The sequence below is a fragment of the Convolutriloba macropyga genome, chromosome 4 (genome assembly GCF_964194025.1).
Source record: "Convolutriloba macropyga chromosome 4, txConMacr16.3, whole genome shotgun sequence".
Lineage (NCBI taxonomy): Eukaryota > Metazoa > Xenacoelomorpha > Acoela > Convolutidae > Convolutriloba > Convolutriloba macropyga.
The window spans coordinates 68,916,033-68,929,624 of NC_134471.1; the positions used below are offsets into that span (position 1 = coordinate 68,916,033).

Here is a 13,592-nt window from a genome sequence, read left to right on the forward strand (position 1 = left end):
ACAATGTTAATTTGGTGAACCCCATTTTTTGACAACTACGGTTCTTATCGTGGCTTGTACTGCTTTCAAAGTGGTTATGTTTTTTTACAAGTTGCGGTTTTTTCCTAGGAAAATGTGCTCCTGTCAAGTTTGGTGGTATCGAGCATCACTTTCAGCGACAGTCCTGCTAGTGCTACATATCGATTTGTTATAACATTGTATGACGCAGATGGCACCGAAGTTGCTCAGTCATCCAACGCTGACAACGACCCTAACTATAAGATAGACAACTTGGTAAGTTTCCGAGAGCTTTAAAAGATTTTTTAACAAAATTTACCCGCGTTTAGGAAGAGAGCTGGAGTTTCAATGTTCCCTTTAATAACTTTGTTTTTTTAGAGTTTGTCTCCATTTTTATCTGAAAGATTTACGGAACTCCATTTGAGATATTTTTTGAGCGGATCATCTTACTACCTAGTCATTTTCAGACTGGAGTGATGTGGTTGTTTTTTCAAAGTGAAAAGTGTGTTTTGCTGTATTGCTTAAAATCTTTTTTTTAGTCGGTTAGCAAGAAAACGAATCGCGTAGATAAGACAGCTGTTGCAAACACACCAAATGGAAGTCCCATATTAGCTGCTGTAGTTAAGCTGAGGCTGAGGACAGCAACTGCTTCATCGGGAAGTGTGACAATTTGGTTGGCTCCAAGTTGTGCGGGTCAGTAATCAAATTACAACTTCTAACTGTGGACGTTAAAAATAAGTGCTTTAGATTTCGGTCAAGTTTTATGCAACTTGTTAGCTTATTTGTTTCTTTTAGCTCTTTTAGAAAAGATGTCAGTTTTCTGTCAACGTGAAATGTGAATCTTTGGTGCAAACTGTTTTTTTATTTTAGTTGTAACAAGTGGATCCGTCTCCCAGAGTGCGTCCGGTAGGTGCAATTTTTGTTTGTATATTTTAAAAATCCTTTTTTGTTTCATAAATCGTGTTGAAGTTCCTTTTTATAATTTTAGGTATTACCTGTGAATTTTAATTAGCATGCTAATACAAATTTTTCTTGACTTTGAACATTTTGCATGCATTTCTCGAATAAGCTGGAGAGATTTGCAAAAACCTTCCTCAGTTATATTTTCTTTGAGTTGAACCGTGCCAGTAAGAGACATCTTGAGAAAAAATCTCCAAACGCTAAGTATCATTTTTTTGCACACGCTCCCTTTCTTTATATTGGAAACTTCAGGATAATCATAACGATGCTATGTTTTAATCAAAATTCTGATTTCATTTTTAAAGATAAGTTGCACTCACATTTTTGGTCTTCTTTGGTTAGTTTCTTGGACAATTGGTTGCGCTATTAGTGAATGCATTTAATTCCATGAATTATGATAGACTGGTTTGTTACTTCTGGTTTGTATGTGAAAATGAGTGTTGTTTGCAGGTAGTCTGTCTGCTTCACCGTCAGTTTCTGGCAGCGCATCTGCGTCGGCTTCAGGTAATCATTTACGCTATCTGAAGACAATCTCTTTCCTTTTTAACTGTATCGGTTTGCTCCTTGTCTATGGGGGGTAGTGTTTTTCTCAATAAGGTATCAAGTTTGCCTCAATCTTTCTTTTGAATTTTCCTTGAAGAAACTATAGAGACAGATACAGCGGAAGTAAAATATTTGAAACTTCGATTTTAAACTTCTGTGGATGCTAGACTCACTGATCACGACGGATGGAATGAGTCTTTGATTGCTGTTATAGACTGACTTTTAATTTGAGCGCTGATAGTTTGCTTCAAACCCGTTAACTTTGTTTTTCTTGGAGCTTCTTTTTTTGGTCTCAATAAATGCTCGAAGAAAATTAAATTGGTCCGCAATTTTTTTTTCGATGATTTATGTTTTGGGAAAGAGTGAGATTAATACAATTTCGTTAAAAAATCTTACTGAAATCCTGTATTTCGGTTTTGTAGTCTCCATTTTCTTCTGTGTTTTGTATAACAGTAAATCCAGGAACAGCATTGTCATGTTTAACTTTTATTAAACATTTCTCTGGATAAATTCTTTAACAATTCTGCAAATCTGAATTGTGAGTTGGGATGGAAAATTGTCTAAGGATTCACTCCAAGGTTTATCTAAGAGAATGAGCAGCGATCTGAATGTAGCGATGTTTTGCGGCCCAATTTTCAGTTAAATAGGTCACTGTGTTTTTCAATTTATTTCAATTGTTTGGCTTCTGCATGCCTAATTTAATTATTTTGCTAGTTTTGGTACTGCTTTTTCTCAAAACATATTGACACTTTTTTGTTGGGCGATAAGTTCTCCAATACTATTTTCCGCTCACACGAAAGATTTATTTAGTGATCAACACTTGTGTATTGTATATAATAATGAGCGTTGTTTTGCAGGTAGTCTGTCTGCTTCCCCATCAGCTTCTGGCAGCGCTTCTGCGTCGGCTTCAGGTAATCATTTACGCCGTCTTTTTTCACTTTCAATTGCATCGGTTTGCGCCTTGTCAATGGTGGGTAGTTTTTTTCTCAATAAGTTATCAGATTTGCCTCATTTTTTCGGCTGAGTTTTCCTTGAATAAACTATAGAAACGGATAAATCGGAAGTAAAATAAATGAAATTTGGGTATTAATCTCATAACCACTGTATATTGCTCGAAATTACCGTGTAATTATTTTAAAAAATTGCTGTAGTTTTTGGTTGTGGTTTATCCTTTTTAGGTTTTTATTTGCATTTTACCGACATTTTTAATCGTTGACTGTTAACTGATGGACTCCTGTGGATGTTGGACGCACTGATCACGACGGATAGAATGAGTCCTTGATTGCTGTTATAGACTGACTTTTGTTTTTGGCTTGAGCGCTGATAGTTTGCTTCAAACTCACTAACTTTTTTTGATTGGATTTCTTGTCTGTTATTAGTCTCCATAAATGTTCGAAAAAAGTTAAATTGGTCCTCAAAATTTTTTTCGGAGCTTTGTTTTTTGGGAAAAAGTGAGTTAGATTAACACAAATACGTTCAAAAATCTTAACGAGCTTCTGGCAGCGCATCTGCGTCGGCTTCAGGTAATCATTTAGGCCATCTTTTTTCACTTTCAATTGTATCGGTTTGCCCCTTGTCAATTTTGGGTAGTTTTTTCTCACTAAGTTATCGGTTGGCCTCATTTTTTCTTTTGAGTTTTCCTTGAAGAAACGATAGAGTCAGATAAAGTGGAAGTAAAATAAAAGAAACTTCGTAGTCTGTCTGCCTCACAATCAACTTCTGGCAGCGCATCTGCATCGGCTTCAGGTAATTATATACGCCATCTCAATTCCATTTTTTTCACTTTCGGTTTATTTTTTGTATCTGTTTTCCCCTTATCAATGGTGGGTAGCTTTTTTCATTTTTCAGTAGGTTATCAAGTTTGCCTCAATTTTTCATCTGAGTTTTCCTTGAAGAACCGATAGAAACTGATAAATTGGAAGTAAAATGAATAAAGTTTCCGTTTTAATCTCATAGCCACTGTATGTTTCGCTAAATTAGGTTGTAGTTATTAGAAAAAATGGCTTTAATTTTTAGTTTTGGTTTAATTTTCATACGGTTTATTTTACCGTTTTTAAGAAATATATATATTCTCTTTTTAATATTGAATCTAAATGGATCTTTTAGTTTTGTCTCCTTTGAATGGATTCTCCGTATTTTTGTTTTTTTCTAAGCGATGAAGATTTTTTGGTTTGATTACTCAGTGTTCGTTTAATTTTTTCTTCAGCATCAGTGAGCCCCTATCTCTGCTTTGAACCAGCGCCTGTGAATTTCACCTTTGTTCCGAGCGAGGATGATGCTTCTAGTGGCACCACCAGAGGAGGACGCGAGGTCACCGTATACACCTATCAGGCAAGATTGAATGGTTTCTGTTGCGAATAAAAGTTTTAATTACGTATTTGCTCTTCGTCAATGTTTTTGGTATTACAATGTTAATTTGGTGAACCACATTTCGACAACTACGGTTCTTATCGTGGCTTGTACTGCTTTCAAAGTGGTTATGTTTTTTTACAAGTTGCGGTTTTTTCCTAGGAAAATGTGCTCCTGTCAAGTTTGGTGGTATCGAGCATCACTTTCAGCGACAGTCCTGCTAGTGCTACATATCGATTTGTTATAACATTGTATGACGCAGATGGCACCGAAGTTGCTCAGTCATCCAACGCTGACAACGACCCTAACTATAAGATAGACAACTTGGTAAGTTTCCGAGAGCTTTAAAAGATTTTTTAACAAAATTTACCCGCGTTTAGGAAGAGAGCTGGAGTTTCAATGTTCCCTTTAATAACTTTGTTTTTTTAGAGTTTGTCTCCATTTTTATCTGAAAGATTTACGGAACTCCATTTGAGATATTTTTTGAGCGGATCATCTTACTACCTAGTCATTTTCAGACTGGAGTGATGTGGTTGTTTTTTCAAAGTGAAAAGTGTGTTTTGCTGTATTGCTTAAAATCTTTTTTTTAGTCGGTTAGCAAGAAAACGAATCGCGTAGATAAGACAGCTGTTGCAAACACACCAAATGGAAGTCCCATATTAGCTGCTGTAGTTAAGCTGAGGCTGAGGACAGCAACTGCTTCATCGGGAAGTGTGACAATTTGGTTGGCTCCAAGTTGTGCGGGTCAGTAATCAAATTACAACTTCTAACTGTGGACGTTAAAAATAAGTGCTTTAGATTTCGGTCAAGTTTTATGCAACTTGTTAGCTTATTTGTTTCTTTTAGCTCTTTTAGAAAAGATGTCAGTTTTCTGTCAACGTGAAATGTGAATCTTTGGTGCAAACTGTTTTTTTATTTTAGTTGTAACAAGTGGATCCGTCTCCCAGAGTGCGTCCGGTAGGTGCAATTTTTGTTTGTATATTTTAAAAATCCTTTTTTGTTTCATAAATCGTGTTGAAGTTCCTTTTTATATTTTTAGGTATTACCTGTGAATTTTAATTCGCATGCTAATACAAATTTTTCTTGACTTTGAACATTTTGCATGCATTTCTCGAATAAGCTGGAGAGATTTGCAAAAACCTTCCTCAGTTATATTTTCTTTGAGTTGAACCGTGCCAGTAAGAGACATCTTGAGAAAAAATCTCCAAACGCTAAGTATCATTTTTTTGCAGACGCTCCCTTTCTTTATATTGGAAACTTCAGGATAATCATGACGATGCTATGTTTTAAGCAAAATTCTGATTTCATTTTTAAAGATAAGTTGCACTCACTTTTTTTTGGTCTTCTTTGGTTAGTTTCTTGGACAATTGGTTGCGCTATTAGTGAATGCATTTAATTCCATGAATTATGATAGACTGGTTTGTTACTTCTGGTTTGTATGTGAAAATGAGTGTTGTTTGCAGGTAGTCTGTCTGCTTCACCGTCAGTTTCTGGCAGCGCATCTGCGTCGGCTTCAGGTAATCATTTACGCTATCTGAAGACAATCTCTTTTCTTTTTCAACTGTATCGGTTTGCTCCTTGTCTATGGTGGGTAGTGTTTTTCTTAATATGGTATCAAGTTTGCCTCAATCTTTCTTTTGAATTTTCCTTGAAGAAACTATAGAGACAGATACAGCGGAAGTAAAATATTTGAAACTTCGATTTTAATCTCATAACCACTGTATGTTTCTCTAAATTAGCTAGTAATTATTATAAAAAATGGCTGTAGTTTTTGGTTGTGTTTTATCTCTTATACGTTTTTTTGCATTATACCGACATTTTTAATCGTTCATTGTTAAGGGATCGACTTCTGTGGATGCTAGACTCACTGATCACGACGGATGGAATGAGTCTTTGATTGCTGTTATAGACTGACTTTTAATTTGAGCGCTGATAGTTTGCTTCAAACTCGTTAACTTTGTTTTTCTTGGAGCTTCTTTTTTTGGTCTCAATAAATGCTCGAAGGAAATTAAATTGGTCCGCAATTTTTTTTTCGAGGATTTATGTTTTGGGAAGAGTGAGATTAATACAATTTCGTTAAAAAATCTTACTGAAATCCTGTATTTCGGTTTTTTAGTCTCCATTTTCTTCTGTGTTTTGTATAACAGTAAATCCAGGAACAGCATTGTCATGTTTAACTTTTATTAAACATTTCTCTGGATAAATTCTTTAACAATTCTGCAAATCTGAATTGTGAGTTGGGATGGAAAATTGTCTAAAGATTCACTCCAAGGTTTATCTAAGAGAATGAGCAGCGATCTGAATGTAGCGATGCTTTGCGGCCCAATTTTCAGTTAAATAGGTCACTGTGTTTTTCAAGTTATTTCAATTGTTTGGCTTCTGCATGCCTAATTTAATTATTTTGCTAGTTTTGGTACTGCTTTTTCTCAAAACATATTGACACTTTTTTGTTGGGCGATAAGTTCTCCAATACTATTTTCCGCTCACACGAAAGATTTATTTAGTGATCAACACTTGTGTATTGTATATAATAATGAGCGTTGTTTTGCAGGTAGTCTGTCTGCTTCCCCATCAGCTTCTGGCAGCGCTTCTGCGTCGGCTTCAGGTAATCATTTACGCCGTCTTTTTTCACTTTCAATTGCATCGGTTTGCGCCTTGTCAATGGTGGGTAGTTTTTTTCTCAATAAGTTATCAGATTTGCCTCATTTTTTCGGCTGAGTTTTCCTTGAATAAACTATAGAAACGGATAAATCGGAAGTAAAATAAATGAAATTTGGGTATTAATCTCATAAGCACTGTATATTGCTCGAAATTACCGTGTAATTATTTTAAAAAATTGCTGTAGTTTTTGGTTGTGGTTTATCCTTTTTAGGTTTTTATTTGCATTTTACCGACATTTTTAATCGTTGACTGTTAACTAATGGACTCCTGTGGATGTTGGACGCACTGATCACGACGGATAGAATGAGTCCTTGATTGCTGTTATAGACTGAATTTGTTTTTGGCTTGAGCGCTGATAGTTTGCTTCAAACTCACTAACTTTTTTTGATTGGATTTTCTTGTCTGTTATTAGTCTCCATAAATGTTCAAAAAAAGTTAAATTAGTCCTCAAAATTTTTTTCGGGGCTTTGTTTTTTGGGAAAAAGTGAGTGAGATTAACACAAATACGTTCAAAAATCTTTACGAGCTTCTGGCAGCGCATCTGCGTCGGCTTCAGGTAATCATTTAGGCCATCTTTTTTCACTTTCAATTGTATCGGTTTGCCCCTTGTCAATTTTGGGTAGTTTTTTCTCACTAAGTTATCGGTTGGCCTCATTTTTTCTTTTGAGTTTTCCTTGAAGAAATGATAGAGTCAGATAAAGTGGAAGTAAAATAAAAGAAACTTCGTAGTCTGTCTGCCTCACAATCAACTTCTGGCAGCGTATCTGCATCGGCTTCAGGTAATCATATACGCCATCTCAATTCCATTTTTTTCACTTTCGGTTTATTTTTTGTATCTGTTTTCCCCTTATCAATGGTGGGTAGCTTTTTTTCATTTTTCAGTAGGTTATCAAGTTTGCCTCAATTTTTCATCTGAGTTTTCCTTGAAGAACCGATAGAAACTGATAAATTGGAAGTAAAATGAATAAAGTTTCCGTTTTAATCTCATAGCCACTGTATGTTTCGCTAAATTAGGTTGTAGTTATTAGAAAAAATGGCTTTAATTTTTAGTTTTGGTTTAATTTTCATACGGTTTATTTTACCGTTTTTTAAGAAATATATATTCTCTTTTTAATATTGAATCTAAATGGATCTTTTAGTTTTGTCTCCTTTGAATGGATTCTCCGTATTTTTGTTTTTTTCTAAGCGATGAAGATTTTAAATGAAGACATTTTTCTTAATTTGCATTTACTTTTGCCAAGATATATCTTTTAGTGGTTATGGTATTCACCTTTAATTTAGTAGCTCCTGCTCTGCTCGACTTTAAGTTGCTGGTAGTTTTCGAACCGTAGTTGAAGTCAAGGACTCGCTAATTAAAACCACTTAATTGGCAAATAAATAGGTCCAATTCCCCTAGTCATAATCCGACGGTTATCTTGACGTGTGCATTAACGTACAATCTGGCAAGATATCTTGCAAGATAATCGTCGGAGTTCGTGCTAGGGTCACTCACTCACTTCTGTTTTCAGGAAAATTGTGTGATGGACAGAATTGTTGCGAAATTCAATAGATCACCTATGATCTTGTTTGTACGTAGTATTAAAATTTCTTTTTTATGGCAGACATTCAGAAGAATTGTGCTGCACTAGGCAATTATCTCCTATTTTCAAGTATCAACTTTTTCGTTTGGCTATGAACACACTCAATCTCACACACGCCCGCATATGCACACACACATACAAACCCGGGTTGAACAAATTTACGTACCATAAAAAGTGCCATATATGGTACCTTGCTGTTGATATAATAGCACGCGCAATAAAAATCACACACACACGCACCCATACACACAACCACAAACACACACACACGCAGATATATATATATATATATATATATATATATATATATATCCTTGTCCACTTAAACTCACACTTCATTCAGCTCCACAATAACACTTGCACGCACGCATGCAAACACACACAGACACACAGTACCGCTATGACTTAAAAATTAAAAACACCTACGCTTACCTTTCCAATTACACTTACATGCAGACGCACAAATATCCAGACACACACAGTTTCACACTCATGTTTTGGGAAAGAGTGAGATAAACACAATTTTGTTAAAAAATCTTACTGAAATCTTTTATTTCGATTTTGTAGTCTACATTTTCTTTTCTGTTTGTATAAAAGTATATCCAGGAACAACATTGTCATGTTTAAATTTTTTAAACATTTTTCTGGATAATTTCTTCAACAGTTCTGCGAATCTGAATTGTGAGTTGGGATGGAAAGTTGTCAAGGATTCACTCTAAGGTTTATCTAAGAGAATGAGCAGCAATCCGAATGTAGCGATGTTATGCAGTCCCATTTTTAGTTAAACAGGTCAGTGTGTTTTCCAAGTTATTTCAACTGTTTGGCTACTGCATGCCTAATTTTTTTTAATTTTGCTAGTTTTGGTACTGCTTTTTCTCAGAACATATCGACACTTTTTTGTTGGGCGATAAGTTCTCCAATACTGCTGTGCGCTAACACCAAAGATTTATTAAGTTTTCAACACTTGTGTATTGTATATAATAATGAGCGTTGTTTTGCAGGTAGTCTGTCTGCGTCACCATCAGCTTCTGGCAGCGCATCTGCGTCGGCTTCAGGTAGTCGTTTACGCCATCTTAAGTCCATTTTTTTCATTTTCGGTTCGTTTTTTTGTATCGGTTTTCGCCTTATCAATGGTGGGTAGCTTTTTTCAGTAGGTTATCAAGATTGCCTCAATTTTTCTTCTGAGTTTTCCTTGAAGAAACGATAGAGACAGATAAAGTGGAAGTAAAATGAATGAAACTTCGGTTTCAATCTCATAACCACTGTATGTTTCTCTAATTTAGCTTCTAATTTTTATAAAAAATGGCTGTAGTTTTTGGTTGCGGTTTATCTTGTTTACGTGTTTTGTTTACTTTTCAACGATATCTTCAGTCGTTGACTGTTAGCGGGTAGACTCCTGAGGATGTTAGGTGCACTAATCACGACGGATAGAATGACTCCTTGATTGCTGTTATAGATTGACTCTTAATTTTGGCTTTAGCGCCGATAGTTTGCTTCAAACTCACTAACTTTTTTTTGATTGGATTTTCTTGTGTGTTATTAGTCTCCATAAATGTTCGAAAAAAGTTAAATTGGTCCTCAAAATTTTTTTCGGGGCTTTGTTTTTTGGGAAAAAGTGAGTGAGATTAACACAAATACGTTCAAAAATCCTAAAGAAATCTTTTAATTCGGTTGTTTAGTCTCCACTGCCTTTTCTATTTTGTATAAAAGTTTATCCAGGAACAACATTGTCAAGATTAGCTGTTTTTAACAGTTCTCTGGATAATTTAATTAACATTTCTAGGAATCTGAGTTGTGAATTGGGATGGAATTTTGTTTAAGGATTCATTCTAAAGTTTATCTAAGAGAGTGAGCCGCAATTTGAATGTAGCGATGTTTTGCAGCCCCAATTTTAGTTAAACAGGTCAGTGTGTTTTCCAAGTTATTTCAACTGTTTGGCTACTGCATGCCTAATTTTTTTAATTTTGCTAGTTTTGGTACTGCTTTTTCTCAGAACATATCGACACTTTTTTGTTGGGCGATAAGTTCTCCAATACTGCTGTGCGCTAACACCAAAGATTTATTAAGTTTTCAACACTTGTGTATTGTATATAATAATGAGTGTTGTTTTGCAGGTAGTCTGTCTGCGTCACCATCAGCTTCTGGCAGCGCATCTGCGTCGGCTTCAGGTAGTCGTTTACGCCATCTTAAGTCCATTTTTTTCATTTTCGGTTCGTTTTTTTGTATCGGTTTTCGCCTTATCAATGGTGGGTAGCTTTTTTCAGTAGGTTATCAAGATTGCCTCAATTTTTCTTCTGAGTTTTCCTTGAAGAAACGATAGAGACAGATAAAGTGGAAGTAAAATGAATGAAACTTCGGTTTCAATCTCATAACCACTGTATGTTTCTCTAATTTAGCTTCTAATTTTTATAAAAAATGGCTGTAGTTTTTGGTTGCGGTTTATCTTGTTTACGTGTTTTGTTTACTTTTCAACGATATCTTCAGTCGTTGACTGTTAGCGGGTAGACTCCTGAGGATGTTAGGTGCACTAATCACGACGGATAGAATGACTCCTTGATTGCTGTTATAGATTGACTCTTAATTTTGGCTTTAGCGCCGATAGTTTGCTTCAAACTCACTAACTTTTTTTTGATTGGATTTTCTTGTCTGTTATTAGTCTCCATAAATGTTCAAAAAAAGTTAAATTAGTCCTCAAAATTTTTTTCGGGGCTTTGTTTTTTGGGAAAAAGTGAGTGAGATTAACACAAATACGTTCAAAAATCTTAAAGAGATCTTTTAATTCGGTTGTTTAGTCTCCACTGCCTTTTCTATTTTGTATAAAAGTTTATCCAGGAACAACATTGTCAAGATTAGCTGTTTTTAACAGTTCTCTGGATAATTTAATTAACATTTCTAGGAATCTGAGTTGTGAATTGGGATGGAATTTTGTTTAAGGATTCATTCTAAAGTTTATCTAAGAGAGTGAGCCGCAATTTGAATGTAGCGATGTTTTGCAGCCCCAATTTTAGTTAAATAGGTCATTGTGTTTTTCAAGTTATTTCAATTGTTAACTCTCGGCTTCTGCATGCCTATTTTTAATAATTTTGATAGTTTTGGATTTGCCGTTTCTCAAAACATATCGACACTTTTCTGTTGGGCGATAAGTTCTCCAATGCTGTTTTCCGGTAACAGGAAAGTTTTTTTAAGTGATCACTACTTGTGTTTTGTATATAATAATGAGGGTTGTTTTGCAGGTAGTCTGTCTGCTCCCCCATCAGCTTCTGGCAGCGCATCTGCGTCGGCTTCAGGTAATCATTTACACCATCTTTTTTCACTTTCAATTGTATCGGTTTGCCCCTTGTCAATTTTGGGTAGTTTTTTCTCACTAAGTTATCGGTTGGCCTCATTTTTTCTTTTGAGTTTTCCTTGAAGAAACGATAGAAACTGATAAATTGGAAGAAAAATGAATAAAGTTTCCGTTTTAATCTCATAACCACTCTATGTTTCTCTAAATTAGGTTGTAGTTATTAGAAAAAATGGCTTTAATTTTTAGTTTTGGTTTAATTTTCATACGTTTTTTCTTACCCTTTTTTAAGAAATATATATTCTCTTTTCAATAGCGAAACTAAATGGATCTTTTAGTTTTGTCTCCTTTGAATGGATTCTCCGTATTTTTTTTTCTAAGCGATGAAGATTTTAAATGAAGACATTTTTCTTAATTTGCATTTACTTTTGCCAAGATATATCTTTTAGTGGTTAAGGTATTCACCTTTAATTTAGTAACTCCTGCTCTGCTCGACTTTAAGTTGCTGGTAGTTTTCGAACCGTAGTTGAAGTCAAGGAGTCGCTAATTAAAACCACTTAATTGGCAAATAAATAGGTCCAATTCCCCTAGTCATAATCCGACTGTTATCTTGACGTGTGCATTAACGTACAATCTGGCAAGATATCTTGCAAGATAATCGTCGGAGTTCGTGCTAGGGTCACTCACTTACTTCTGTTTTCAGGAAAATTGTGTGATGGACAGAATTGTTGCGAAATTCAATAGATCACCTATGATCTTGTTTGTACGTAGTATTAAAATTTCTTTTTTATGGCAGACATTCAGAAGAATTGTGCTGCGCTAGGCAAGTATCTCCTATTTTCAAGTATCAACTTTTTCGTTTGGCTATGAACACACTCAATCTCACACACGCCCGCATATGCACACACACATACAAACCCGGGTTGAACAAATTTACATACCATAAAAAGTGCCATATATGGTACCTTGCTGTTGATATAATAGCACGCGCAATAAAAATCACACACACACGCACCCACACACACAACCACAAACACACACACACGCATATATATATATATATATATATATATATATTTATATCCTTGTCCACTTAAACTCACACTTCATTCAGCTCCACAATAACACTCGCACGCACGCATGCACAGACACACAGTACCGCTATGACTTAAAAACACCTACACTTACCTTCACAATTACACTTACATGCAGACGCACAAATATCCGGACACACACAGTTTTACACTCATGTTTTGGGAAAGAGTGAGATAAACACAATTTCGTTAAAAAATCTTACTGAAATCTTTTATTTCGATTTTGTAGTCTACATTTTCTTTTCTGTTTGTATAAAAGTATATCCAGGAACAACATTGTCATGTTTAACTTTTTTAAACATTTTTCTGGATAATTTCTTCAACAATTCTGCGAATCTGAATTGTGAGTTGGGATGGAAAGTTGTCTAAGGATTCACTCTAAGGTTTATCTAAGAGAATGAGCAGCAATCCCAATGTAGCGATGTTATGCAGTCCCATTTTTAGTTAAACAGGTCAGTGTGTTTTCCAAGTTATTTCAACTGTTTGGCTACTGCATGCCTAATTTATTTAATTTTGCTAGTTTTGGTACTGCTTTTTCTCAGAACATATCGACACTTTTTTGTTGGGCGATAAGTTCTCCAATACTGCTGTGCGCTAACACCAAAGATTTATTAAGTTTTCAACACTTGTGTATTGTATATAATAATGAGTGTTGTTTTGCAGGTAGTCTGTCTGCGTCACCATCAGTTTCTGGCAGCGCATCTGCGTCGGCTTCAGGTAATCCTTTACGCCATCTCATGTCCATTTGTTTCACTTTCGGTTCGTTTTTTGTATCGGTTTTCCCCTTATCAATGGTGGGTAGCTCTTTTCAGTAGGTTATCAAGATTGCCTCAATTTTTCTTCTGAGGTTTCCTTGAAGAAACTATAGGATCAGATAAAGTGGAAGTTAAACAAATGAAAATTTGGTTTCAATCTCATAACCACTGTATATTTCTCTAATTTAGCTTCTAATTTTAATAAAAAATGGCTGTAGTTTTTGGTTGCGGTTTATCTTGTTTACGTGTTTTGTTTACTTTCCAACGATATCTTCAGTCGTTTACTGTTAGCGGGTAGACTCCTGAGGATGTTAGGTGCACTAATCACGACGGATAGAATGAGTCCTTGATTGCTGTTATAGATTGACTC

At 35.2% G+C, this 13,592-nt stretch overlaps 1 protein-coding gene across 28 annotated transcripts in view; it reads left to right on the plus strand.

The window, feature by feature from the left end:
- Positions 1–13,592, plus strand: part of LOC142337853 (uncharacterized) — a 232,282-nt gene that overhangs the window by 164,528 nt on the left and 54,162 nt on the right. For 8 of the 28 annotated variants that reach the window (XM_075387410.1, XM_075387418.1, XM_075387416.1 and 5 more), the window contains 15 exons: positions 109–273; positions 537–690; positions 868–903; positions 1,408–1,461; positions 2,358–2,411; positions 3,707–3,831; positions 4,012–4,176; positions 4,440–4,593; positions 4,771–4,806; positions 5,313–5,366; positions 6,401–6,454; positions 9,092–9,145; positions 10,205–10,258; positions 11,324–11,377; positions 13,131–13,184. In XM_075387410.1, the coding sequence (XP_075243525.1) occupies positions 109–273; positions 537–690; positions 868–903; positions 1,408–1,461; positions 2,358–2,411; positions 3,707–3,831; positions 4,012–4,176; positions 4,440–4,593; positions 4,771–4,806; positions 5,313–5,366; positions 6,401–6,454; positions 9,092–9,145; positions 10,205–10,258; positions 11,324–11,377; positions 13,131–13,184 (1,267 nt within the window). The remainder of the gene's footprint in view (positions 1–108; positions 274–536; positions 691–867; positions 904–1,407; positions 1,462–2,357; positions 2,412–3,706; positions 3,832–4,011; positions 4,177–4,439; positions 4,594–4,770; positions 4,807–5,312; positions 5,367–6,400; positions 6,455–9,091; positions 9,146–10,204; positions 10,259–11,323; positions 11,378–13,130; positions 13,185–13,592) is intronic. The other 20 variants (XM_075387420.1, XM_075387427.1, XM_075387435.1 and 17 more) reach the window with 13 other exon arrangements.